The following is a 26,525-nucleotide window of genomic DNA, read 5'->3' as shown; positions in this document are numbered from 1 at the left end:
TTAAACAGATAGACCACCAACCCTTCACTATGTGAGTGGCATGGTGGAACTTTGGGTATCACCTGCATTCTTCTGTTGTTTACCTCTGATCTGTCCTACCGCATACTCCTGTACCACTAAAGTGAGAAGCTAGAAACGATCTTAACCTTGCTCTAAGATATGACAATCAACTGCTTGATAACGGTGTAAGAGCCTGCAAGGAAACATCTCTCTCACTGTAATAAAGAATATTTTCATCCTCATATTGTCCCTACTATTTGAAGTTCAAGATAGGCTTTCTGTCACATTCAAACGTTTGTATGGGGGTTCCTTGTGGTTCTGTTCTCCAATTTAAACAGTACATTGATGACACAAAGCACTGGATGAGTCCGAATTACTTGAATCTAAATGACCAGAAGACAAGTTTTCAGTCTTGTGTCCAGTCGACAAGAGTTTTGGAACTCTCTGCCTTCTGAACAAAGAAACGTCAAATGCAAAGATCTTTTCAAGTCTTTCTTTAGAACTCACCTCTTCCATTCACCATTTCACTAGACTGGCCTGTTTATGTGAGCATGGACTTGATTTTATCTTTGTCATAGCACCAGTGGGCACCTGTTGGTTGATATTAAGCCATTGAGTGAGTGAATGTGAGTACCGGTTTATGCAACTTTCAGCTATATTCCAGGAATAGCATGGCGACAGACACCAGAGATGTCCTTCAGACGCTGTACTAATTTGCCTCCAGCCTGACGCTTGACGCTAGACTACCCAAATGCTCACAAGGCACTTAAGGAATCAGTTAATATCAATTCTTATTCTTAATATGAACTGATGCTGCAGTTTGGTTCTGCCTGACATGAATGTTTACAGATATTCCAACTAATTGTTGGATAAGACAACGGGAAACTTATATTTGCACCTGCTACAAATGTTTCTTTTGATCTTAGATCTCTATCCATTCACAGCAAGTGCACCTCTACAGCTTCTGTAATACTATAATATAACAACTGGGATAGTGATACAGCTCCCAATACAGCAATATTGGATCATCCAGATGTGGACAACTGTGGTCTAGCAAAAAAAATCAACTCATCAAATACTGAGGCATATTCTTTAAGAGCTTATGTGGGGGCCCTTGCTGGAAGTATTCGCTTAAAGAGATGAACAAAGAACAGAACGTAAATAAATGATAGTTGTGACCAAAAACGATTGCAACTGATGAGCCACATGAAATCAACAATGAATATCTCATCCAGTGTCACCACTGTAAGACTGAAGCCACAGATAGGTATTTACACTTTAATTCAAACACATGACATACAATAACAATTCACCACATTAAGACGCTTCTGATTAGGGGTGAAACGGTATACTTCCCATCAGTAATAGTAGAACTGCAATATTTTGTTTCAGTTTCACATACTCAATTTTTTTTTTTTGTACCATCACTTTATGAACCTACATAAATGACAGTTTCATTCCTTCAGAATAACAAAGATTAATTAATGGTTATTTCTTTTTCATGTTATTAAGCAATGTCTGGTTTGGCGCTTGTCAATTTTCCGGATTATGATTATGTCTAAAATTCCAAACTGAAACGGGTCGAACCAAAGGCCTCCTAACCCAGTATGTACCATACTGTACCATTTCACCCCTTCTTCTGATGAGGTTGCCCTGTGTTTGTTAGCTACTGAGAAGATAAGAAAACTGTACTACAACATAATACATATTACATTGTTAGGCTTGCCCATGGGATTCCTGATCTGTGAATGATGTTGCAAACATCTCTTATCTTCAGTAAACAGCCAACCTTCCCTGAGTGGAATAAATGCAGAAATTGGTGTTTTTGTTCACTTGCTTCATCTCTTCTTGAAGTAGAAGTCAATCCCTCGATTCTGTCGAGGCTTGTCTCCTCTCCCCTGAGTATGGCCACGCTGAAACAAGATTTGTGACATTCATGTGACCATAGTTCACTGAAGTGTCTGTTTTGTTTGCATCTGTTTAATTCACCATTGCAACATGACGGCAGTCCGTAAATAAGTGTACATGGACAAGACCATACATTGGCTGGTTGGTTTGTTGTTTAACACCACACTTATCAATTTCCCAGCCATATGGCAGTTGTCTGTAAACAATTGAGTCTGAGCCAGACAATCCAGTGATCAATGGCATAAACATTGATCTACAAATTGGGATATGATGGCAAGTGTCAACCAAATCAGCGAACCTGACAATTGATCCCATTAGTCATGTCTGAACCCTAGTTCTCGTAAGCCTAAGATCTATGATCATTTGTACCTCCTATACTTTAACATAGGAGGTAAGAATGCTACCAGAAATGTTATGACACCTTAGCCATACAAGAGTTTTGTGAAAGGGGCCCCTGGATTGCCTGGGTTTTAGGATTCAGCTGATTCAAGAACTTACCGATTTGGCACTGTGTCTGCTCCATTCTGGTGCCACTAAGAGTGGTTTGGGGTATGTTTCTCCTAGTGAAACCTCTGCATGAGACAGTACTGTATTACTAAGGGCCCAGACAGTGTGTACATCACCCCCCATCACCTTTGACAGCTCTGGCACCCAGAGGCGAACATAGTCACCCTGAAACACAACATTCAATGTCAACTTTCTGTATTTAAAAATAAACTATACATGCTCTCTTAATTATCAAGGGTACAGCATGCTCTGAATACACAATGCCTTTCAGGAAGTGGTCAAATGCAACATGTTAATTTTGAGGATTAAACTGTCCCAGTACACTACAGTTTTTGGATTGAATGCCATCTGTGATTCGATTCCACCTAATGCTACAAACACTAGGCTACCCCACCCATCAGAATTCTGGAAGCTACCTTAGTAAATAATGTCAAAGACCATGGTTAGATAGATCCTACATCCTTCAAGGCTAGTTCTCACCTGAGCATCATAATCCAAGCCCTGCTTGACAATGTTGAACTTGCGATCCTGACGAGGGTCATTACCTATGCCTGCACTGTACAACCAGTTGCCATAGTTACTGCATACATCATGGTCTATCTGAAATACAATGAATGACATTCTGACACCTTAGAATAAATGAGTATTGAAGGAAATATACTCCAATAACATTAATATGTCGGGTGTAAAACGTGGTCAAGGACCATGTCCAAGGAGTGCCATGTACTTTCATCCTCGACATCAATATGCTATTATTACCAAGACAGGGAAGTAGCAATACTGCCAAACTCATCCATTCCACTCACAATGATGACAACATATCTATCATGTGTTAATTAAGTGTGTTACTGGTGAATGAGCACTTGTTGCGGGCGTGCATGAGCGAGGGAGAGAGTGACTCACTTTGCTTGGACATTTAAATGCTTTCTGTGAATGTGTATGATCACAAATGAAACTGATAAGAATTAACATGTCCTTCAAGACACCAAGACACCCAGGGTACCCAACGCTATCAGTAGGCATACCAGCACCAAAGCCATACCAGCTGGCTGCACATTGAACTTACCAACATAGATTCAAACCACTCAGCACCAAGTCTCCAGTCTAGTTTCAAATCCTTCGTCAAGAAACTTGCCACATTCTGAATCACGAAAGTGATTACTTGTAATTGGAATAAGAAAAAAGCCTCTGTGTGCAATTGAATTATCAATAACATTCATTGTAGCTTTGTCCTTATTATGATGAAACTCATTCAAAATGCAAAATAATTTTAGACAGGGACATTTTGGTTTAACTACAATGATCACAATAATTGATGCCTGATCATTCTTATTCAATGTTTCCAAAATGATGCCAATCAAACTGACTTAATTCAGAGTCAGCATTAAATTACTCACGCATAAACAGTCATTTAACGTTGGAGATAAGGGAAACGTTGGTAAATATGATAACGAATTGGATAACTTTGAAAAACATTCCAGGAATGTTTGCTATTACTCTCTTGTAGAAAATGCCTACCTGTCTGCCTCTGTTGGACATGAAGCCAGTAGCCAGCAGCTCTCTCAGGTTGGCATCGATGTATGGAACACCAGTAGTGCCACCTGTCACAGGACACACAGTATTGCAGGAATCAAACAACTTCAAGGCCATGTGGGATAGCTTTGTAGCAGTATTTTTATTGTGGAAGCGATAAACAATTTCATACAACATACATAGATACAAAAAAATCATCAGCTGAGTGCTCAATTAAGTCAGTTTCAGAGGGAATTATATTCAGTTCACTGAGTTGTTCTTTTTTTTGACATGCTTCATCAATATGATCAAGATCCTGTGAGTGACCGAGTATGATTTTATGCCACTTTCAGCAATATTCCAGCAATATCACGACAGGGGACACCAGAAATGGGTTTAACACAATGTGATCATGTAGAATGTCTCAAAAGAGATATCTTTTTATCTTAGGTCTTCAAACCTCCATAACTACCTCTATTGCAGCCATTTTAATACATATATACAGTTAATACATGTACTTACTTTTCCAAGCTTCAAACTGCCTCATGTCTCTCTTCCATGGTATATCCTTCCCCAAAATGCCTGTAGGAAGACAGATATTGAGAGTAGTCACACTACAACATCAGAAATTAACACAAGATGTAAGTGAGTAACATTTCCACACAGTTGTTTGATTGTTGGAGGGCTCCTAATCACAACAGATTTTTCTTAAAGGGAAATCAGTTTGTACACAGGATGTGAAAAACCATTACAAGGCATACTGGAAAATGCATTTCTATCTGAAATTATTCCAGGCTAATGTTAAAATATACATCTCTACAACTAAACAAAGATACAAACAGCTCTTAACAGCTGAAAGTTAACACTTAACAACCATTTGAAACAAAGCCTTCTGCAGTAGACACTTAAAGCAATAGACATTTAGCTAGGTTATTAACTAAATGTCTCAGGCATATGGACTTGGAGCAAACTAACTGCTCTGGGGGAAAAATTCTTCTTACAGTTCTCGTAACACTTATCAGACAATCAATTGCAGTATTATAAAGCTACATCATAAAACCTCTTTCACTGAATGGTTGTCAGTGAAACAAAAAAAATTACCCTAACAATGCTGTCACCGTAACCACAACTAAAACTAATTGAACTAAGAAATATATCAGCATTTCCCCTAAAGCCTGGTAACATCATTATTTGACAGTTCCCTTATAAAGTACTGGCAACTCACCTCCACTGAAAAAGATCTTGTTTCCATATTTGAGAGCCACAAACCGAAAGTAGTCCCTCCAGAGGAGCTCAAATATGACCCAATATGTTGACTGGTTGGCCGTCCGCTTTGCTTCGTACTTCTTGATCTCGGAGTATATGAAGCGTGGGGAGACACATCCATGGGCCAGCCTGCATCATTCATAAAAAAATTCTTACTGTTGCATGAAGCCAATCCCAAATGATCAATAGTCATAGCATCTCTCCAACTAACACACACTAGTAACATGTACTCGTATACAAAGGTAAAATGCCGCTTTACACCTCTTTTAACAGGATTAAATATATAAACACAAGTAGTGCAGTCCTCTTAATGAATTCAACATAATAATTCTTTGATTATGTTTGAAAACATAGTTAAATGTGCAATAAATATATACTATGATACATGGATTGGGACAGCTCATGTTCTATCTGTGACAGATCTATCAGTGTGGTGGAATAATCTGTTATAAACACTTGATGAAGAAGAGAGAAGCATATCAGCTAAATGATTGAGTAAGGAGTAAAAAAAATAATACTGCAGTTCTTTCAGAAATATTTCAGCTACATGGCTGCTATCTGTAAATAAGAGCACAATCACTGGTATCTTCAAGGGTCTTGGTAAACACTAATTACAGTATGTCAGTTTATTTTGGGAAAATATTCTAACAGAAATTGACCTTTATAATCTTATAATCCACTGATGGGCAAGTCGGGATTTCAAATATATGATAATAGGGAGAGGTTCCTGGCAGTTCCAAGGGATGTAACCATGCAAGCGAAATCTGATGTTGTGGATTGTTGAATAATGGATACCTACCATGGTGAGAATTTTGTGGAGAAGTCAGCACCAATCATGCCATTCCTTGTCTCCTTGTACTGAGCGACATGGTCCGTCTCCCACAGGTAGTTCTGCACCCTTGCAACACCAGTTGTCTCCCCTCCAGCAAATGGAAATGCTGTCCTTGGGTCTGTGTTTGATTCTGAATGTGAAGGTCGCATCGTAAGGCTACATGTGATAAAGTTAACAGTACGTCAGGTGTAAACTTTACACAGAATGACTATTCTCGCATGACAAAAAGAAAGTCAACCCATGGTGTCAACATTGATATGGATTAAGTTACTAAATTGATTTTCTGCAATATTATAATAATAATGATAAATGCATACTTATAATGCGCCTGTTCCACACCCTAAGGCATGCTCAAAGTGCTACAGAATATTTACAATGGAGTATTTACAGCTGAAATAATTAGTAGTATGCTGTGAAAAAGTGAGTTTTAAGTCTGGACTTAAAAATGTCAATTGTGTTAAAGCTTTAAATGACACAAGGGAGAGAGTTCCAAAGAACAGGTGCAGAGTATGAGAATGACCAGTAGCTGAAGGATTTCAGTTTGTAGGATGGGATGACCAGTAGATCTTGAGTGTTTGAGCGCAAGTTGCGTGCGGGGACATACACATGTAGGAGTTCCATCCACATCATGTTGGGAAAATGAGACAGAGGCAGTGTGTGTGTCTACAGGACATGGAGCGGAGAAATATGTGGACAAGAGAGAAAGCCACCACAAAAAAAAATCTTACATCCAGAAATTGTAATGATGATGGGAACAACTGCACATTATCAGAATATATCACCAAACAATTCAACCTGGTACATATTGTGATCCAGGTGAACCTGGGCCAATATTTTGAGAGCTCTCTCAACGCTTAGAATAGTGGTAAGTTAATGTTAATGAATGGCACTTACGACTATCTTAGTGCTAAGAGAGCTTGGAAAGTCTAGGCCCAGTTCCACTCAGTCTGAACTTTAGGCATAATTTACTTTAGTGCATTTTAACCTCAATTAATCACCATTGGCCTAATATGAAATACTGACCTTCAACCCCAAGATCATGAGGGGTAGGGATCACACCTTCCTCAATCCCTGGGGGTAGAGGTTTCAGCCTGTCTGGGGTAGGGATGACAGATCTGACTGGAGCCTGCTCTTCAACTCTTTTCCTGAACTGTGTGTATACATCTGGAACACTGGATTGTGCCATGTGTTTATATCAGACACTGAATCACATGATGGATGATGTCTATTGTAACAGAGGTGTTTACATGCAAACATTGGCTCCCCACTAATAATGATCTATAATTTTTGTCAGAGGCAAATAACCAGGTCCCATACCCCATCTTAGCACTGAGGTAACCTTTAACTCCCTAACCCCACTCAAAATTACACCCATTGGCATAAAAACAGGATAGTTTCCTGCTGCAGTGAAAACTGTTGTCAGAACAGGCAACTATCCAATCTGGCAAGTTCTCAATACCTGCATGACAACTCAGTTCAGTCCATGGCTTGTACATTCATCATCAGCTCTACAATCTGGCACGCTGTTCTTTTCTGTTATTAAGCCCAGGGTTTATTACGGGAAATCCTAGTAGGCTTCCAGAGTTTAGTTTAGTTTTACGCCGCACTATTCCAGCTATATGGCGGCAGTCTGTAGACAATTGAGTCTGGACCAGACAATCCAGCGATCAACAACATGAGCATCGATCTGCACAACTGGGAACTGATGACATGTATCATCCAAGTTCGTGAGCCTGACCACCCTCTTACAACAAGCACAGTCACATTTTATGGCAAGCATGGGTTGCTGAAGGCTTATTCTACCCCGGGACCTTCACGGGTGGTGTTAATAAATTACACACTGCAGTCTTACAGCTTGAATACTGCTGGGTGCAGTGCTACATAACAAACACACAGAATATGGATTTTGATTAGATCATTTCCTTTGCCAACTGAAACTTCATAAAGTTACCCTGATGCTCAAGCAGGGGCAGATGAATCACCCTTTAAGCACATTTGCATGTAACTTAAGAGTGCAATGTTTTGTATATGCGAATAGCAAACCGAACATGCTGACTATCATGGTTGCCAAATGGGTTCTTATGTTTTCATTATTTCAATGCATTGAGAAAACAAGGTACTAAAAATCCACATACCAATAAACACATCATACACATGATATATATATGAACAAAATTAATTTCTTACTTTTGGGGGTTGAACGGCAAATCTTCTTTATGATGTAATGTGTGACCCCAAACAGTATGAACTTTGACCCCACATTTTTTATTCAAGCCTTGTTCAACTGTTAACTCTTCGTCTGTCACCTGATCATAAATTAAAGACAGAACTCCAATGAAAATAGCCAGAATGTAAACCAATTTGCTTTCATTTACTAAAAGGAAAAGAAATAAATCTGGAAAGGACTTGTATTTCATTTCAACTATTTATGATCACTACAAAACAACAGCATGAACAAATATTTAAACTTAAACACCAAGCCTACAAAGCTACTTGGCTGCTTACTTAATGCCAATGTATTAGGACAAATATACACAAAATACAAAAATGTAATTCAACTACATTTCACACATGGCATTGGGTCATGCTTAGTTTGATCTAATTTAATCTATTAGCTGTGAACATAGCATAACACATAAACTTTGAGTCTCTGTATTCTTGAGTGTTTTGCTGTAATTACCTCTGCTTGGTAGACCAGTCCTTTCACCATATTTTTACCAATGCATTCCACCAGCTGTGGAACTACTTCCTCTGGTTTGCCAACTCGAACTATCAGGTTACTGAAATAGAAATCGGCGGGAGGTTTTGGTATTGGACGGTGACATCAAAATTCATGTATAAATCATATTCTTGATATGTCTCCTTAGGGAGACTTCTTGACAAGATGGAAAATGCCATCACTGACAATATAATAGCATACGGTGGAAGCTGTCAAAACCAGCATCTGTCCCAACCAGCAAGATGTCAACACCAGAATAAAATCTCAGTCCCATCCATGGCTTGTCTCTTTATCATCAGCTCTACAATCCGGCACTTTGTCTCAACTGGATTATTTATTCAGTCCCAATGCGTGCCAGTTTAGACAGTTTCCACTGTACTTTGCATGTGTGTTCGCTTTGAAGCATGCTCAAAACTTGTGGAATTATAAAATATCAACATCTCTCAACCACCTCGAAACTCACCATGATCAATTTTGATGGAATGTTTGTTAGTGTATAACAGAATCTTCGACATCATCATGACAAAACCAGATATAATTACAAGTTTTTTTCTTCTCAGATATAAAAGGTACATCATTGCCAAATGTAGAAGAATTGGAGTCTTGAACAGGTCCATGAACATGCTTACTTGCTCCCAAAGACTGCAAACACTGACAGTGAAATGTGAAGCAGTAAGTGGTTACCTCCCCCTACTCTGCAGAGACTGTCTGAGATCTGTGACACTCTCCAGGAGAAACTTAAGTCTGTGGGCGCCAGTCTTGGGGAAGTTGAAGTGGTAAGTTCCTTTGTAGTGACGAGGGTCAAAGCAGTACAAAGGCAACACATGTGTCCCATTCTTCATAGCCCAATACAGTGCCTGGTGTAAACAGTAAACAAAGTTTAAAACAAACACTCTCATCACAAACTAAAGGACAGTGCACAGTTTCATGTGTCCAAGCTACTTGTTTATATAATTTTAAACGCATATAACAAATAGTTATCTGACCAACACTAATGGTCGTTTTGAGTTTTGTAACCATAGTTTAATGTATGTCACAAAACACATCAGATGAATAAATCATACTTGTAACTTTGTAAATATACTCCACATCAAAGGTTTATTTTCACCTGTGTAAATGCAGCCACTGCAGTCAACTGTTCTCAGCTACTTTTTGCAAAATATTCCTTACTGTTTACAGGTACTAATGCATTGTAAAGCAAATTCATTTAATAGACTATTGTCATGAGTTAAATAAGCTTGGAGCTGGTGATAAGATGGAGCTCGGTGAAAATCGGTGAATAACTGACAATTGTTAAGAAAACATTACCCAAAAAAGCATCTGTTCACATGCATGATATTTGCATATGCTCATGCTCATGCTTTTCAGCAATTTGATACATGATCGTCATACAATTCATCTGCATAAGATTTGCAGTTGGTACCCCCTATGTTTGTGGAAAAATTCATTTTTGGTGTAACCACATATAGTGAACGCTTTATGCAAGTCTAAACGTTTGATGGGAAGTATACATTTATCCTTAAAATATCATTCACTGGATTCATAGAGTATTTCAAGAACCTATATCATGTACATGGCAACAGATATGACGTTGTAGTGCTCATTTTAAGAAAATCATTTAAGATCTGTATACAGGAACATGTTCTCTATGAACAAGCAACTGTTACGCACATGGTCATCATGATGACAGGTATATCTCTTAATAAAAAGCATTAATGTTTTTAAATATTCACATTTGGGTACAAAGGAATATATTAATTCTGTTTTCAGGAATCTCTGGGATGTCTTTTTTAAATCAAACAGAAATTTGGTATGAAATCTTGAAGAACCTTATTATACAAAATGGTTTAATAATATCAAGGAATAGAAAATGTTTGTCTCTTAATTAAAACCTAGCTGGTATAACTCTTTTTTTAAGTCACAACCAAGGAGCCAGATGTCAAAATATGGAGACAATATTTCTAGTGACAACTAAATAAATACAAATGTATGGCTCTTCTGTTCAACCTACATGCTGTCATAAACAATTTCACTCCTATCATAATGTGAAAAAATTGCGAAGCTTTCATTACCTACTGAAACATCAGAAATAGTTCTAAACTTGTGCAGATCCGGGTTATAATTAGTCGTTTCTTCAGCAACCCTGGTTCAGCTGGCTGAGCCACAGCAACCCTGGATGCTTGTCATGACGCATAACGACATTGTCATAATGCAGCAATTGATATCACATTTACATCAATATATTGTGCAACTTTCGCAACTGATTAATTGTCATTCATACTTTGTAACATAGCCGTTACCATGGTTATGGCAAAACAAGATACAAATTGGTCCAATCTGGGATGGAAACACGTGCCAACATGGTTAATATTGGAGAACCCAAATGCTGCAAATAACAGTAATAACAGTGATCCGAATAAGCAAATATGTAGCTATATATATGTACATAGCTGGTGATCTGAATCCCTTACCTCATTGTCGTGCAGTCTCAGGTCATTCCTAAATAAGCATATAATGGTTCCTGTTACTGAAGCCATAACTCTATTCATAAGTTACTCCTATGGTGAACACTCTATAAGTGTTTCTTCTCTCTTCCAATCTGACTTATATAATCAAAACATCTTGCGCGTGTTAATATTTAGCTCACGACACTACGCTACTGCGATGCTCTGGGCGGTCTTACATTTTAGGAAGCGTTCAGAACATTGCAAGGAGTTTGTTTGTGCTGCCGTTTCTAACAAGTTTCATTTGTTGTGTCGCGCTTGCGTTCTTGTGTATTCGGAATAAGAATAAGCGTGAGAATGAACCAAGTCTTTCTGGACAGGTGTCCGAAGGGAGGTAACTCTCGGAACGAACAGCTGACATAATTGTTAATCGGCGTTCGAGAAGTTGGCAATTCAAAAATGAAACATACAACTTTATGGATTATATCTTCTTGTTTATTGCGTTGAGAGACTTTTCGCTGTAGCATGATAACTATATAAGAATCTACATCGAAACAGCCATAAAGTTATAGTATTCCCAGAAATTATTGAGAATCATGTTGCGTCATGTAACTCATTACGTTTATTAACTTCTGGCGGTTTACTTACATAAACATGTTAAAACATCATCCTTTTACAGTCTCAGTCTTGTTTTAGTACTTTGTTAGACCTCCTCGCTCAGCAATGCATGCCTGAATATGCCTAGGCACACTACCCATCAAAGTTTGTAGGTAATCGTGTGACAATATATCCCGATATTGGACCACCTCGGCCTTCATATCTTCAATATTTCTCAGTCCCTTTTGGTTTATTCTGTCCTTCATGACTCCCCACACATTCGCAATTGGGTTTAGGTCTGGGCTGTAACTGGGCCAGTCTAAAACTTGAACATTTTCGCCCGACAACCACTGTTTTGTGTAGCGCGCAGTGTGTTTTGGGTCATTATCATGCTGGAAAATCCAATCATCTTCATACAATGTTTGTGCTGTCGGAAGAAGGTGACCATTTAGAATGTCAACGTATCTTTCTTTTGTCAATTTTCCCGTGAAAACACACAATGGCGTCACTCCGCGAGCCGATATGCCACCCCACATGTGAAACTTCGGGCTATGTTTTGGTCGCTGGTAGATAGGTTTGACAGTATCTTTGGTCCAAATTTTCACACAATTAGGGAAAAGTCAAACAGAACTTTCATCCGAAAAGAAAACATTATCCCAATCTTGATTTTCATGAGCCTGACACCAGTTTAAACGTTTTTCCTTTTGTGCATCTTTCATCAACGGCGAGGGAATTCCACGTTTTTTCACCCAATTAAGTCTCTGTAATTCCTGCCTAACTGTTTCATTGCATACCTGAGGACTTCCTCTGCTAATCATTTCATTTCTGATGTTCTCAACACTTTTCAATTTGCCCCTACTCACAATCTGCCCAAGTCTTCGGCGATCCACAACACTGAATTTCCTAGGCCGACCTGCCCCTGCTTTGTGCTCTATCCCGGTTCCTGTTTGAATATTCTTCAAAGTTCTGTATACTGTAGACAGAGGAATACCATGTCTACAAGCTAACACTTTAGCATCAGCCTCACCCCTTTCAAAATCATCTAGAATGAGCTTTCTTTTCTCTTTTGCTGTAAATTCTGCCATGCCAACACAGGAAGCCGTCTGCTCAGACAAGGGAGATAACTCTTGACGTAATGAGCTGCCGTCTAAGCCTTCAAGAGTTGTCTCCCTTATTTAGTATGCTTAGTGCATAGTGAAAGCCCTTTTTCCAATCATAGCATCATTAGAGAAAAAACAAAGATGTTCTCAATAATTTCTGGGAACACTGTATATGCTTCATCTTTTACTCACTCTCGCCCAAGTCTCGGCAAACCATTTGGTTGTGTAGTCACAATGTTAGTTTGCTATAAAAGAGGTAAGAATCCACATCGAAAGAATCGCTCAACGCAATAATAAGAAGTTGTGGCTAGAATGCAGTTTACCGCAACACCCTTTACGATACTTTCGGGTTTGGCACCGTTTGCGATCCTTAGGGTTAGGGTCAGGTCAGGTGTGTTTGATATGTACACGTGCATGTCGCAATGCAGTGATATTAATGCTGAAGCCATTGTTTTTAACCTTTTTTTTCCTTAATTATATTACAATGCAATGCCCCATCAATATATTTAAAACACTGTACGTTTATCATCATTGTAACATGACAACATATTCATAATGCACAGAAGATCATGTTTCGGGGTATATTTATATATAACTGGTAATGTAATTTCCAAGTCAATTTTATAGTATTTGTTGTCCATAAGCATGGTAAGTCTTTGCTACACACTTTCAAAATTCAGAAAGTATAACATCACAGCACTCTCCTTGTGCTGGTATCATTATTTAAAACCCTGGCTGATGAATCATAGTCAGGTATAGTACCCATCTAAAGTTTAAATTCACTTGAAGCACTCACTATATGTTATGTGTTACATCAAAGATGAATTTCTCCTCTAACTTTGGGAAATCAACTGCAAACCTTAAGCAGATGAACTGCACGAAGATCATGCATCAACTTATTGAAAAGCATGTGTCGATGTTGTGCATGTGAACTGCTGCATTTTGGGGTAAAGTTTTGTTAAGAATTCTACAATTTTCACCGAGTTTTATCATGTATTGAACATGACAATAATAGTTTAAATGTTATAAATTTATTTTATGATACATCAGCTCATGTGTAAACAGTACCTTAAAACACTATTGAATATTTTTGCAAAATCTATTTGAGAACAGCTGCTTGAATTAAGTGGCTACATTTTCACTAGTGAGATGTGTACTATATTTTCAAAGCTATGATAGAATGTAACGTAACTGGATTTGACAAGAAAACAAACAGTTCTTCCCACACTGCATGTGTCGCAGGCCATAGATAACTAGTGGCTATGTCTTGTCTTCAATTCTGGTGGTGTTGATCACAAACAAAATATTCAAACTTCACACATTTAATCAACTGAATACAATATTGCACATTCTCCTTTAGAAATGAAGTATATCAATGCCAGTAGAACAAAAAGTACTTAACAAATATAGTTACCAATGGTTCATATGAACATGGTTTCTGTTATAATTTAAAAAAGATATTTCCAACACTGAAGTAGTTTTCAAACAAAATGTCAGAAATACACATAGTTCTTCAATAATTAATTCTGATCATTTCATGTTTTGTACACCAATCATGAAAATACCTTGCAATGTTGTTTGAAACACATATACAGGAGGATAAACAAGCTATATCAAAATGTAAAGTAAATTATGTAAAGAAGAAACAAACTTTGACATTTCCTTGAAACAGTGCTGAATAAACAAGACATTAGGGAAAATTCATACTTCGTCCATATTTGATTGTTGAGTTTCATGGAGATTACAGCAATGTGTTTGTTAGATTCAACGTACTTAAATGAATGACTGACAAATGATTTAACAATACAGCTGCAGTGTCCACATGTCCTCATTTACATGGCCCCAAACATGGATATCACAGTCTAGGTTTTCCTGGCCCATCTCCTTACTCGGATGTGGAGAGGACATCACCATAAGAGTTCCAAATCTTGTAGTCCGTAGAAAAATATTCTCTCACTAGAAACAAAAAAATGAAAATATGGTATTAGTTTTTGTGCTGAAAATGGTATTTCAGTACTCAGTGACTATTGTGATACACAGTGCCTTGTTACAGAATCATGATACATACTACCCAGTTGTGGAATACCCAGTTATAGAATTGTGATACACAGTACCCTGTTACAGAATTGTGATACACAGTACCCTGTTACAGAATTGTGACACACAGTATCCAGTTTTTTATTCTGCACGCCTAGGTATAAAACATGAATAGATGGGTTGCTAGGTATGTATGAGACAAGACATAAGTTCTATCTACCTGTGGTGAGTTTGAACTTTGCACTTGGAGACACCTGTATGGATCGGGGGTCAATACAGCACCCAGACTGAGTGAAGTCAGGGACCTTGAAGTACAGCTGTCAAAAAACAATACACTGCTCATAATATTCCTGACAGGATTTGCCTTGGTAACAGTAATGTAAGACACTGATTACACAATATCATTTAGAAAGTGGAAGTCGCATTGGCCGAGTGGTTGACATTGTGTGCTGGCAATTAGGTGCCTGACTGAAGGTGCAGGTTCAAATCCCAAACTAGACTAGAATTTGGACTAGAATTCGTATGTTACTAAGAAAGTATAATCCCAAATATGACGTTTGTTACTGTGTTGAGGACCGGCAGTGATTTTCTAGATTTCTTGTGGCAATGTTAAGTTCTTTGTTCCTAGACCAATATCTACACTAATCAGCCAGTAATCTTTATATATGTTTCTGATAGTCCACATTTGCGTCCTGGAAAATAGAAATGCAAATCTTTGATAACATTCTCTCTCTGTTTTACGAGAATAACATTATGCAGAGAAAATTAGATGCATTCCATTAATGTGTCTAATCTGTCCAAAAGAGACTCGGTTTCATCTGACGTTGTGGAAAGAAGGTTGAATAAGATCTATAGAAAGAACCCACCTGTGCATAAGAGGTTTGTCCGGAACAGAACTTGTCCTCTGGTGCAGATGGAGAGATGATGGGTCCAGAGAACTGAAGGTTGGCAGACATTGTCACCTCTAGGGTCTTGCTGGGGAACTTCTGACCTGGGGCACAACATTGGTAGGATCACAATGGGCTCAAGAACAGGTGATATAGAAGTCAGTTGCTATGGTTACTGTTTCACATGAAACAATACACAAAAATGTGACTGTGAAATACATGGTCCAGGAAATTAGAAAATTGACAAAGGTGGTAAAGAGTTAACAACATAAGGAAAAAAGTTAGTTTAGTTGTCCGAGGTTGGGTTGTAGAAGCAGACTTCAAAGAAGCAAAAGTACTGTTTCAATCATAGCTCCTTCTGCACATCTCGATTTTTGGAACAGATCTCAAATACACACCAAAATACAGACTGACATGCAATTTGGGGGATTAGAATGAGACACTTCTAGTGATCACGGCTGCAATGGAGTGTGATAGCCAGAAACATCAACCATTACAACACTATTGACCAGGAGTCTTGTCGTCCTTGAAAATTTGAAGACAAATTTAAAACACCTGCACTGTGTAAACACATTTTCTGTGTTGTTCATACAGAAATTTCAAGAGAGGTTCTCAAAATTATGCTGGAACCTCACAGCTAAGGGAGATAACTCCATATCTCTGCATACCACAAGGGTTAGCTATGACTTAAAATGAGACTTTTACAGCAATTAAGGCTGTTGAATCTCCACTGGTACTGTAACAATCTTCATTCAAATCAGCATGACAAACTGTGAACTTATTCTGCATTCTAAGATGCTTCAGTGAAAGATCAAAGGTGCCAGCAGTACTTCATCAGAAGATAATATGCTCATTTTGCATTGCGTCACAATGCCTCAGAGTCACTGTGCCATTCTAGTCTGCCCCCTCATAATCAAACGCTTTACATTCCCACAATGTAAATTGTGGAATGTTACTTGACTAGTCTGCTTCATCTCTATGTGCAGATTTAAACTTACGTTGGTAGTAGAAATGCGATGTTCACATTGCCCCATATGATTTACATTAATCACAGATGTAATTAAAATAATTTGGAGGAGATATTTACTCAAACTTAAATCTTCATCAAACTGTTTATCATGCGTTTTGTCTGGTAACATTCGTCACACCACAGGGTGGCAGACACATCGAAGGAACAGTGTGTAACCCTGTGTGAAGATTCTTAAGTTAGGTCACTGACACCATCGTTTGTTTTCTGCCTTAGATTAAACGAAGATATCCTTAAAAAGTATTAAATCTGGCATCTTAGAAAAGATGTAAAGTTCATCCTTGTGCTTTAATTATAATAGTAAAAGTTCAGGGCAAAACTATACTGTATTAGAAAACTAAAAAAAGGGTAGAGCGAACTTTATTTCCTAATTACAGTCATGCTCAGGTTGTGAGACAAGGGTGTTTGCTCTGCATCAACACTGACGTTGACAGACTCATTTGTTAAAACCAGCATCGTGGGCTGTGAATCTATTCTGCCCTGTTCCACATAGAGGCTTTCTGCTGTAATACTAATGAGGTTGTGACAGTTCAACACTTACCAACATTCCACACCAAGATAGTTTTACTAGGTGACAGTGACACACTGCCCTGAGAAGGTGAGGAGTCGTGCATTGATATAATCCCTCTGCAACAAGAGAGGGTCTTTGTCAACACTACATACAAAGTGACATATTATGCATGATGGTTCATAATACTAAGCAATAGGGCTGATTAAGAGATCAATAATAGGAAATATTGTCAGTGGAAAGAATTATTGATTATTATCTATATGAAAATTGTGGCATCGACAACAGAGTTCACAAACTATTGTGACGCAAAATAGAGCACTAACAATTACACAAACCTAAGTCTATATATTTAAGGGCTGCTTCTGAGTTGCATTCAGCATGCTCCTTTGTTACTAATCCAAGTATAATTATAACACTGTTTATCTATAATCGTTGCATATTTAGTTATCAATTATCAATTTCTGTGATCTATATGAAAAGCAAGACCTACTAAGCAATGACAGTATTCATCTCAAATTACCAAGGCATTAGGAGTGGTGAGGTAGCCTAATGGTTGAAGCGTCCACTCATCACATTGAAGACCCGGGTTTGACTGCCCAAATGGGTACAATGAGTGAAGCCCTTTTCTAGACTTCCCTACTGCGAAATTGCTGGAACATTGCTAAAAAGTGGTGTAGAGCCATACTCACTCACCCAGGTATTCCAGAGTTTAATGCAGATGTTGTTCAACGGAGATCACCTAGATTTATACATACAGTGGAAGCTGTCTAAACCAGGACTCCCAGATACTTAAGAAATAATCCGGTTCAGACAGTGTGCCGGATTGTAGAGCTGACATGGTAACTCACAGATAAAACTGAACCAGTTTGGTAACTCTCATATCCATTGTTGTATCATATAGTTCTCTAAATTACTGCACACACTGACCACTGTACAAGTACAGTGTTCCCAGAAATTATTGAGAAAATCTTTGTTTTTTCTCTAATGATGCTATGATTGGAAAAAGGGCTTTCACTATGCACTAAGCATACTAAATAAGGGAGACAACTCTTGAAGGCTTAGAAGACAGCTCATTACGTCAAGAGTTATCTCCCTTGTCTGAGCAGACGGCTTCCTGTGTTGACATGGCAGAATTTACAGCAAGAGAGAAAAGAAAGCTCATTCTAGATGATTTTGAAAGGGGTGAGGCTGATGCTAAAGTGTTAGCTTGTAGACATGGTATTCCTCTGTCTACAGTATACAGAACTTTGAAGAATATTCAAACAGGAACCGGGATAGAGCACAAAGCAGGGGCAGGTCGGCCTAGGAAATTCAGTGTTGTGGATCGCCGAAGACTTGGGCAGATTGTGAGTAGGGGCAAATTGAAAAGTGTTGAGAACATCAGAAATGAAATGATTAGCAGAGGAAGTCCTCAGGTATGCAATGAAACAGTTAGGCAGGAATTACAGAGACTTAATTGGGTGAAAAAACGTGGAATTCCCTCGCCGTTGATGAAAGATGCACAAAAGGAAAAACGTTTAAACTGGTGTCGGGCTCATGAAAATCAAAATTGGGAAAATGTTTTCTTTTCGGATGAAAGTTCTGTTTGACTTTTCCCTAATTGTGTGAAAATTTGGACCAAAGATACTGTCAAACCTATCTACCAGCGACCAAAACATAGCCCGAAGTTTCACATGTGGGGTGGCATATCGGCTCGCAGAGTGACGCCATTGTGTGTTTTCACGGGAAACTTGACAAAAGAAAGATACGTTGACATTCTAAATGGTCACCTTCTTCCGACAGCACAAACATTGTATGAAGATGATTGGATTTTCCAGCATGATAATGACCCAAAACACACTGCGCGCTACACAAAACAGTGGTTGTCGGGCGAAAATGTTTAAGTTTTAGACTGGCCCAGTTACAGCCCAGACCTAAACCCAATTGCGAATGTGTGGGGAGTCATGAAGGACAGAATAAACCAAAAGGGACTGAGAAATATTGAAGATATGAAGGCCGAGGTGGTCCAATATTGGGATACCCTGTCACACGATTACCTACAAACTTTGATGGGTAGTGTGCCTAGGCATATTCAGGCATGCATTGCTGAGCGAGGAGGTCTAACAAAGTACTAAAACAAGACTGAGACTGTAAAAGGATGATGTTTTAACATGTTTATGTAAGTAAAACGCCAGAAGTTAATAAACGTAATGAGTTACATGATGCAACATGATTCTCAATAATTTCTGGGAATACTATATATACCCATACTGAAATGAGACAAAAAATGTCTTTGTCTGCAACCATTTAGTTTCTATGCAGGACTGATTGATTGGTGGCAATCCACATCTGCTCAACTCCTCTCGTGCCGAATTACACAGCGCTGATCACTGTATGAACATATGTTTGGCCGGTTCATTTCATGCTGAGATCCGGAACTGACAGCTGCCAGGTAGCAGAGTTTTTTCACTCATGAAAGGACTCAGAGTTTATGCCGGTGTTGACAATTTGCTGGATTAGACAGCTGCCTGTTATGACAACTTCCACTATATATGGTATTGTGTTGAATGTTGTACTAAGCCGTAGCTCACCTGTTGAAGAAAGGAATCTGTACCTCACAGTACTCAAACATGTTCTTCACTTGGTTGTTGAGTTTCAGCTTGACACTGAGGTTTGCAATCCTAGCATCACACTGCAAACAGTAAACAAACATAGTCACTGTTCGTATGATAATAACATCAATAATTTGCTTGAGCAGTGAGTGTCTTGGTTCTTGAGCTAAGATATGTTTTTAAACACATAAAAATCATGTTCATGGTTACATGGATTCCAGTCGAGTGTACCTTAGTACTGTAGAATAAGTGAGAGTGTTTAGATTTTTGCTAATTTTGAGCAATATTCCAGTTATATCACAGGACAACAGAAATTAGCTTCCGAGTAATATCACAGGACAACAGAAATTAGCTTCGCACATTATTCCCATGGTGTTATCAGCGAACGCATTAACCAATACTTTAACCACTAGTCTACCTCACTGCCCCTGTAGTGTTGTGGACTTGTGGGCTGTGGACATATATCATGAAAAATCCTACTCTCAAAGATCATTAACAACTTTTTGGGCAGTTTAACAATTTCTGATTATGCAAAGGCATGCTCATGATGAGTAAATATTGTTTACTCACACCTCAGTCAATATAACAACTGTAGTATAGTAGTCTGTACAGTGCTGGACCAGACCCACCATTTGTTTACTGCATTCCATTCAAACTACACGGATAGCATGATGATTAAAGCATTAGTTTGTTACACAAAGGCCCAGGTTTGTTTCCCAACATGGGTACAATGTGTGAATTGTATTTCTAGCATCTAGCATTCTAGCTATTGTATTACTTGAATATTACTTAACAATGCGTAAAACCCAGCTCACTCACTCACTCTTTCAAACTACTGGGCACAATGACAGTCTGTTTATCTTACCACCTGATCCCCATTTTGCTCATGACTTACGACAACAAACATTTAAATAATTATTCATGGCATTACACAAAATCAGCTGAATGTGGTCTCATTTTGAAGAATCAGAAACCTGAGTCAATAAAGGCAAGAATATATGGATGTCAACTTCTCTAGCATGTCACAAGATCAACTGAGTCAACTCAACCATCCGTGGTCACATAAAGTATAGCATGACCAGCCTCACTTTCATCTGGTAGACACCAAATATGGGCAGCTCCTGTACTCCGGACACAGAGTACTGACACAGGACGAACATCTCCATGGGTGGCATGAAGCGGAGACGGCGAGGGGGAGGATGGGACTGGGTCATGCTTGCTGCAACAAGACATCAGAAAACATTTGTGTCCTTCCTCACAAATGTCCTGTCATAATTACAGAATAATTTATGAAGAATTGCAGTCAAGTGGGTGAGCAGGTTACTTTTAAGCTCCACTATGCGATGAGCATCAATCTATGCAACTTGGATTCACATGTTAACCAAGTCAGCGGGCCTGACCACCCAATCCCATTAGTCGCCTCTTGTGACAAGCATGGGTTACTGATCTTCAGGGGTTGGTTGCGGACTAAATGTTTTGGATGAATACTTCATAACTAAGAAGGATGCTGTATTTAAATATTTGAACCAAGGCTGGAGCAAAGCATGGTGACTGTCCAGTCAGCAATATTCCAGCTGCATGGCAGTGGTCTGTAAATAATTGAGTCAATCCAGCGATCAACATCATGAGCATCTATCTACGCAATTGGGATATGTGTCAACTAAATCAGCAAACCTGACCATCCAATCATGTTAGTCACCTCTTCTTACAAGACTGGGTTACTGAAAACTAGGGTAATTCTAACCTGACTCCCTACTCACCTGAATCAACAATCCCTGAGTCAGCACTCTGGACACAGGGATGTATCAGCAAGTGATCAAGGGCAACACTGTCCCCATCGCTCTGGTGTGACACGTTCAGCGTGATGTCAGACAGAGCACCCTCTAGGTCAGCACGACATGATATAGAGCCGTACACATCCCATGAGTCTTGTGTTTCTCCTTGCTCACACTGAAACATGCATAAGTAAATTGTGCTTATAACGAACTAAAAACATCAAAGCAAAAATACCAACTCAAAACATTGAAAAAGAGAACACCAATATTCTTTTTAGGAAGTTTCCAGCAATATCAAAGGTTTGGAGGTATATTCAAATTTGAAAACCTGAACCTGGGCTTTCAAAATAAAGAACTAAAACTAAAGTATGAGATTCAGAATAAAACACTACTCATTCCTTAGTAGAAGAGCGGGATTACATTTCTTGTCCATGGAAATAACATGGATCTAGACTTACTTGAGATGCCTTAATACATTCTGATACAGAAAGGTAGATAATTCCTTTTCCCTTGTTGAGCAGAGGTTTCCAAGCTGGTTGCTGAAAAAAATGAGTGAGTGAGTGAGTGAGTTGATTGGTTGGTTACATAAAGAAGCAATGGCACCTTACCACAGCAAGGGAGCATGTCACTGTATCATATTTGTGAAAATCGATGTTCATGCTGTTGACCACTGGATTGTCTGGTCCAGATTCAATTACTTACAGACCACTGCAATATAGTTGCAATGTTGCTAAGAGTGGTGTCAAATTTTGATTCAAAACAATGAACTCCACCATGTTAGACATGTTAGTTTGATGGCACTCCCTTTGGCATTTAAGACGCAATGTTCTCGACAAGCGATATGAAATATGCACATAAACAAACAGCACCTCTATACTTCCTACTTTCAAAACTTGATGATCTTGTTTGGGTTTTTTATTGAGATACAGAAATCAGCTTTTTGTTTTCAAGTTTTACTCACTCACACTGAAGATTCTGATGCCTCATTCGGATTATCTGATTTAAAACATATCCCGGGATTAGTGTAGAGAGGTTTTGTACAGGGGTATAAGAACTTATTTTAATATGAATGTACCTTTTGTGACTTAGGCAGGGCATTAGGTCTCCCTGCTAACTTGGCCACTATCGACTCACAGCATGTGTCTCTCAGAGCTCCAAAAGGCGCTGCTTCATTCAGGAAATTGTGGAGTTCTGTCAGTCGGGCAGGTAGCTGGAATAGAGATGCATGAGTTGGGTTCAACACAACTTTAAATACTGTCTCAGTTACAGCCGTGTATCAAATAAATGTGGGAGGAGACAAAAATGACACCTGTTGAAGACATTTATCACTTGTTTGAATGTATTACAAACATGAAATTTGAGCCAAGTGTTGCAGACTTTCTGTCAAACAGAGAACTGTTATGGCCTTCAGTCAACCAGGACACTGTGTTGATCTTCAGTCAACCAGGACAGTGTTGATCTTCAGTCAACCAGGACACTGTGTTGATCTTCTGACCTACCTCCTGACTTGAAGCTGACCGAATATACTCTGCTACACCACACATCAGGGAGAAGCCGAGCGACACAGATGGGCTGAAATAGTTGGATAGGTGTTTCAACGCCTCAGTCCCACAAATCTTTCATTTATCCTGTTTTCAAACATCTTCTGTCCAGGATGCCAATCATAATCATGCTGGTGACAATGCTATGAATGAAATGGAGATACAAGTATGTTTGACTGTTTCATTATACACATCTTGGGCACTGTTCAACCAGTTTAAATGAGGCATGGGGTACCTATTCAGACCCAGAAAGCAGGTCAACACATCAACCATGTTCATCAAGGCTTTGCTGGGAGACCAAGTGAGTGAGTGAGTTTAGTTTTACGCCACACTCAGCAATATTACAGCTATATGGTGGCGGTCTGTAAATAATCGAGTCTGGACCAGACAATCCAGTGATCAACAACAGGAGCATCGATCTGCGCAATTGGGAACCGATGACATGCGTCAACCAAGTCAGCGAGCCTGACCACCTGATCCCGTTAGTCGCCTCTTACGACAAGCTGAGTCGCCTTTTATGGCAAGCATGGGTTGTTGAAGGCCTATTCTACCCCGGGACCTTCACGGGTCGCTGGGAGACCAAGAATCACGTTGGAAGTAAATATAGGATTTAAAGTCAGGCTCAGCAGATCCTGGTATGTGTAAGCATCACATTGAGAAGCAAGTGTCCTGATTGAATCACTTACATTTCTATCATATTTGGTCTGAGATGAGCTCCCTGTGGCACATGCACCAAACAGCAATACAGCACACCTTGCTGCAAAGTACAAACTAACTTTCAAAAGCACAATTAGCAAATGCTCTTATGCAAACAAATTTTTTTTACTAAATTTACTAAATTTTTTTCTTCTTAAACTGGTTTTAAGGATCTGAGGGACACAAAAGGTTTTCATATTACGAATATAAACCATCTAAAAATATTTACCTGAGATCTTTCATTGTCTTATCTATTTATCTATAGTGAGATCCCAGACACCATGACTTCAAATATCCGGATATCTCGCCTTCCGGTCAGTTTTCCTAAAAGCCAAATCTCTTACGCTATAAAAGTGATCTCTATAATTGAAACTCGTTTTCCGTTTCCAGACAGTAAATTTTACAAACAAACCTGCAAAGTCAACAGATAACTGACTAAATTATCTGCAGGAAGCTTGATCTACTAATGATGTCCACGTGTTTTGACACAAGAAAAGGTCTGATAATCCAGATTAATGACCGATCAGCAGGGTACTGTGGTGATAAGTAGGCCTGTCTGACACTGAGTGAACTTGAATTGGAAATCAAAACAACCATGCTGTTTTTGAAGTGATTTTAACCAATGAAACCTAAAAGACAGAAATCCAGACTTTCCGATACTCAGTTATCCGGATGATTTATGCAATAACAAATGTGTCTGTATATCCGAGATTTCACTGTAATTAAATAATATTCTAACTTCTTCATTTGCCTACAGGCTGTCTTGTTAACAAGTGTATCAGAGGTACTTGCAAATCCTTTGTGTTTAGTTCTATTAGATTCTGAAGAACAAAAACATCAAATACACGACACTTGATATGGACGTGCAACTTCTTTACTATTTTGTAATAAAATAAAATAAAATAAAATAATAAAGATGTTTCACATCCATATCAAGTGTCTTGTATTACCCTACCAACTTCTAAATGCCTATCAAACATCAAAAACATCAAAGTTTCACTTTTGAACAAACAACTTCATGGAGATATGATTGATGCTATCACAAACCTGTTCAATGACGATAAAGGGCCAGATTTTACCACTACTGGTGTCCACTTCAAACACTGGTTTCTCATCCTGCTTTGAGCACTGATCTCTGCTGCCAACAAACTATAGGAAAATATGTACATTGCTTACTTGCTCCTCATCGGCTCACTGATTCACTCTTTTTAACTTGAATGAAACAAAATACCAAACTTGTATACCTGATAACACTGACATGAATAAACCTTTTACATACATGTTAAACTTATATACCTAATAATGTATGTTTGCTTGAACATATGTATGTAAGGATTTGAAGTAATATTATTTCCTGAAGACCAACATCTATAATGCCATGCATTTTAACTATAATTGGTTCTTTAAAGTCACACTCAGCAATAGTCAAGAAATATGGCAGCAGTCTTTAAAGACTGTGAAGACAACCCAGTGATCAACAGCATAAACATCAATCTACACAATTAAAAGTCTTATGGACATGGTTATTAATTATTAAGAAGAGTGAGTGAGTTACGTTTTACGCCGCTTTTAGCAATATTCCAGCAATATCACGGCGGGGGACACCAGAAAATGGGCTTCACACATTGTACCCATGTGGGGAATCGAACCCGGGTCTTCGGTGTGACGAGCGAACGCCTTAACCACTACACTACCCCACCGCCCCTTATTAAGCAGAACTAATCTAAGATGACAATTCCAGTGAGTGATGAAATACCCAATAGAGATTCCTTTTGAGACACTAATATACGGCCAATACTAAACATTCTCCTTATTATGATTAACCATGACATTGGTGTATGATAGTACCTCGCCGGATGTATGTGACAGTCCTGTCTCAACAAGCAGCTGTTGTAGAAACTGTGGGGAGTTGGGAATGGCAATATAGTTTGTACCCTCTACTTGCTTCGTCCTTTTCTCAACTGTTGGGAATTTTCTGAAACAATTCATTGGCAATTAAGAGACTTAAACCCAAACATTTAAAATTGCAATTTCAAAAACAGACACCTGCGAGTTACTGTAAAGGCAAAACAATGTCATTGTTCATTGTCGCAAAGAGATGATGAGTGGCCCTTGGATATGATGCATTCATGGCACTATTATCACAGATCATAACACAATATTGAAAACTAATCAAAGCGTCAAAAAATCTTCTGCGAAATTACAGTTCCCTAAATTTCTGATACCTGAAAAATAAATTCTTTGGAGATTTATTATTGGCAGAGGGTAGTTTAACTACCCATAACGCTCGTATACTCATTGGGATTCAGATATTTCTGAGACTGTCACCAAATGTACTGCTATGCGCTTATGCGGTTCACATGACTGAATATCAGGAAATGACCACGACCCGGAAGTGTTTTAAATATTTGCCTAGCCTGCGGTTTGGTTTCGTATATTGTATTGCTGAAGCGTGTATGAAAACCCAGGCGCAATAAAATGTGTAATTACTACCTCTAATTATATTACAAACGTACTGTGTCTACTCTAGGGTTTGGTATTATGACCGTAAACCAGAAATGGGTAGTTTCACATA

At 38.7% G+C, this 26,525-nt stretch overlaps 2 protein-coding genes across 2 annotated transcripts; both read right to left on the bottom strand.

The window, feature by feature from the left end:
* Positions 1 to 1,264: 1,264 nt before the first annotated feature.
* Positions 1,265 to 11,453, bottom strand: LOC137293699 (cryptochrome DASH-like). Its single transcript, XM_067824403.1, has 13 exons — positions 11,216 to 11,453; positions 9,429 to 9,601; positions 8,706 to 8,805; positions 8,213 to 8,331; positions 7,049 to 7,197; positions 5,993 to 6,155; positions 5,153 to 5,322; positions 4,450 to 4,509; positions 3,934 to 4,016; positions 3,482 to 3,556; positions 2,896 to 3,015; positions 2,407 to 2,580; positions 1,265 to 1,913 (listed from the first exon to the last, which is right to left on the bottom strand). The coding sequence occupies exons 1-13, from the start codon at positions 11,291 to 11,293 to the stop codon at positions 1,839 to 1,841; spliced, it is 1,539 nt and encodes a 512-aa protein (XP_067680504.1). The 5' UTR covers positions 11,294 to 11,453; the 3' UTR covers positions 1,265 to 1,838.
* A 2,738-nt stretch (positions 11,454 to 14,191) lies between these two features.
* LOC137295021 (AP-5 complex subunit mu-1-like) lies at positions 14,192 to 26,376 on the bottom strand. The gene is made up of 14 exons (XM_067826279.1): positions 26,176 to 26,376; positions 25,799 to 25,925; positions 24,998 to 25,099; positions 23,941 to 24,011; positions 23,213 to 23,285; positions 22,789 to 22,923; positions 22,172 to 22,252; positions 21,699 to 21,888; positions 21,027 to 21,157; positions 19,918 to 20,018; positions 17,378 to 17,463; positions 15,789 to 15,913; positions 15,143 to 15,239; positions 14,192 to 14,841 (listed from the first exon to the last, which is right to left on the bottom strand). Exons 1-14 carry the CDS (start codon positions 26,247 to 26,249, stop codon positions 14,771 to 14,773), a joined length of 1,464 nt encoding a protein of 487 aa, XP_067682380.1. The 5' UTR covers positions 26,250 to 26,376; the 3' UTR covers positions 14,192 to 14,770.
* Positions 26,377 to 26,525: the final 149 nt, after the last annotated feature.

The sequence above is a fragment of the Haliotis asinina genome, chromosome 8, assembly GCF_037392515.1.
Source record: "Haliotis asinina isolate JCU_RB_2024 chromosome 8, JCU_Hal_asi_v2, whole genome shotgun sequence".
In the NCBI taxonomy this organism is placed as follows: Eukaryota; Metazoa; Mollusca; class Gastropoda; order Lepetellida; family Haliotidae; genus Haliotis; species Haliotis asinina.
Note: the sequence above shows the minus strand (reverse complement) of the source record. Positions and strands in the feature narration are given on the sequence as shown.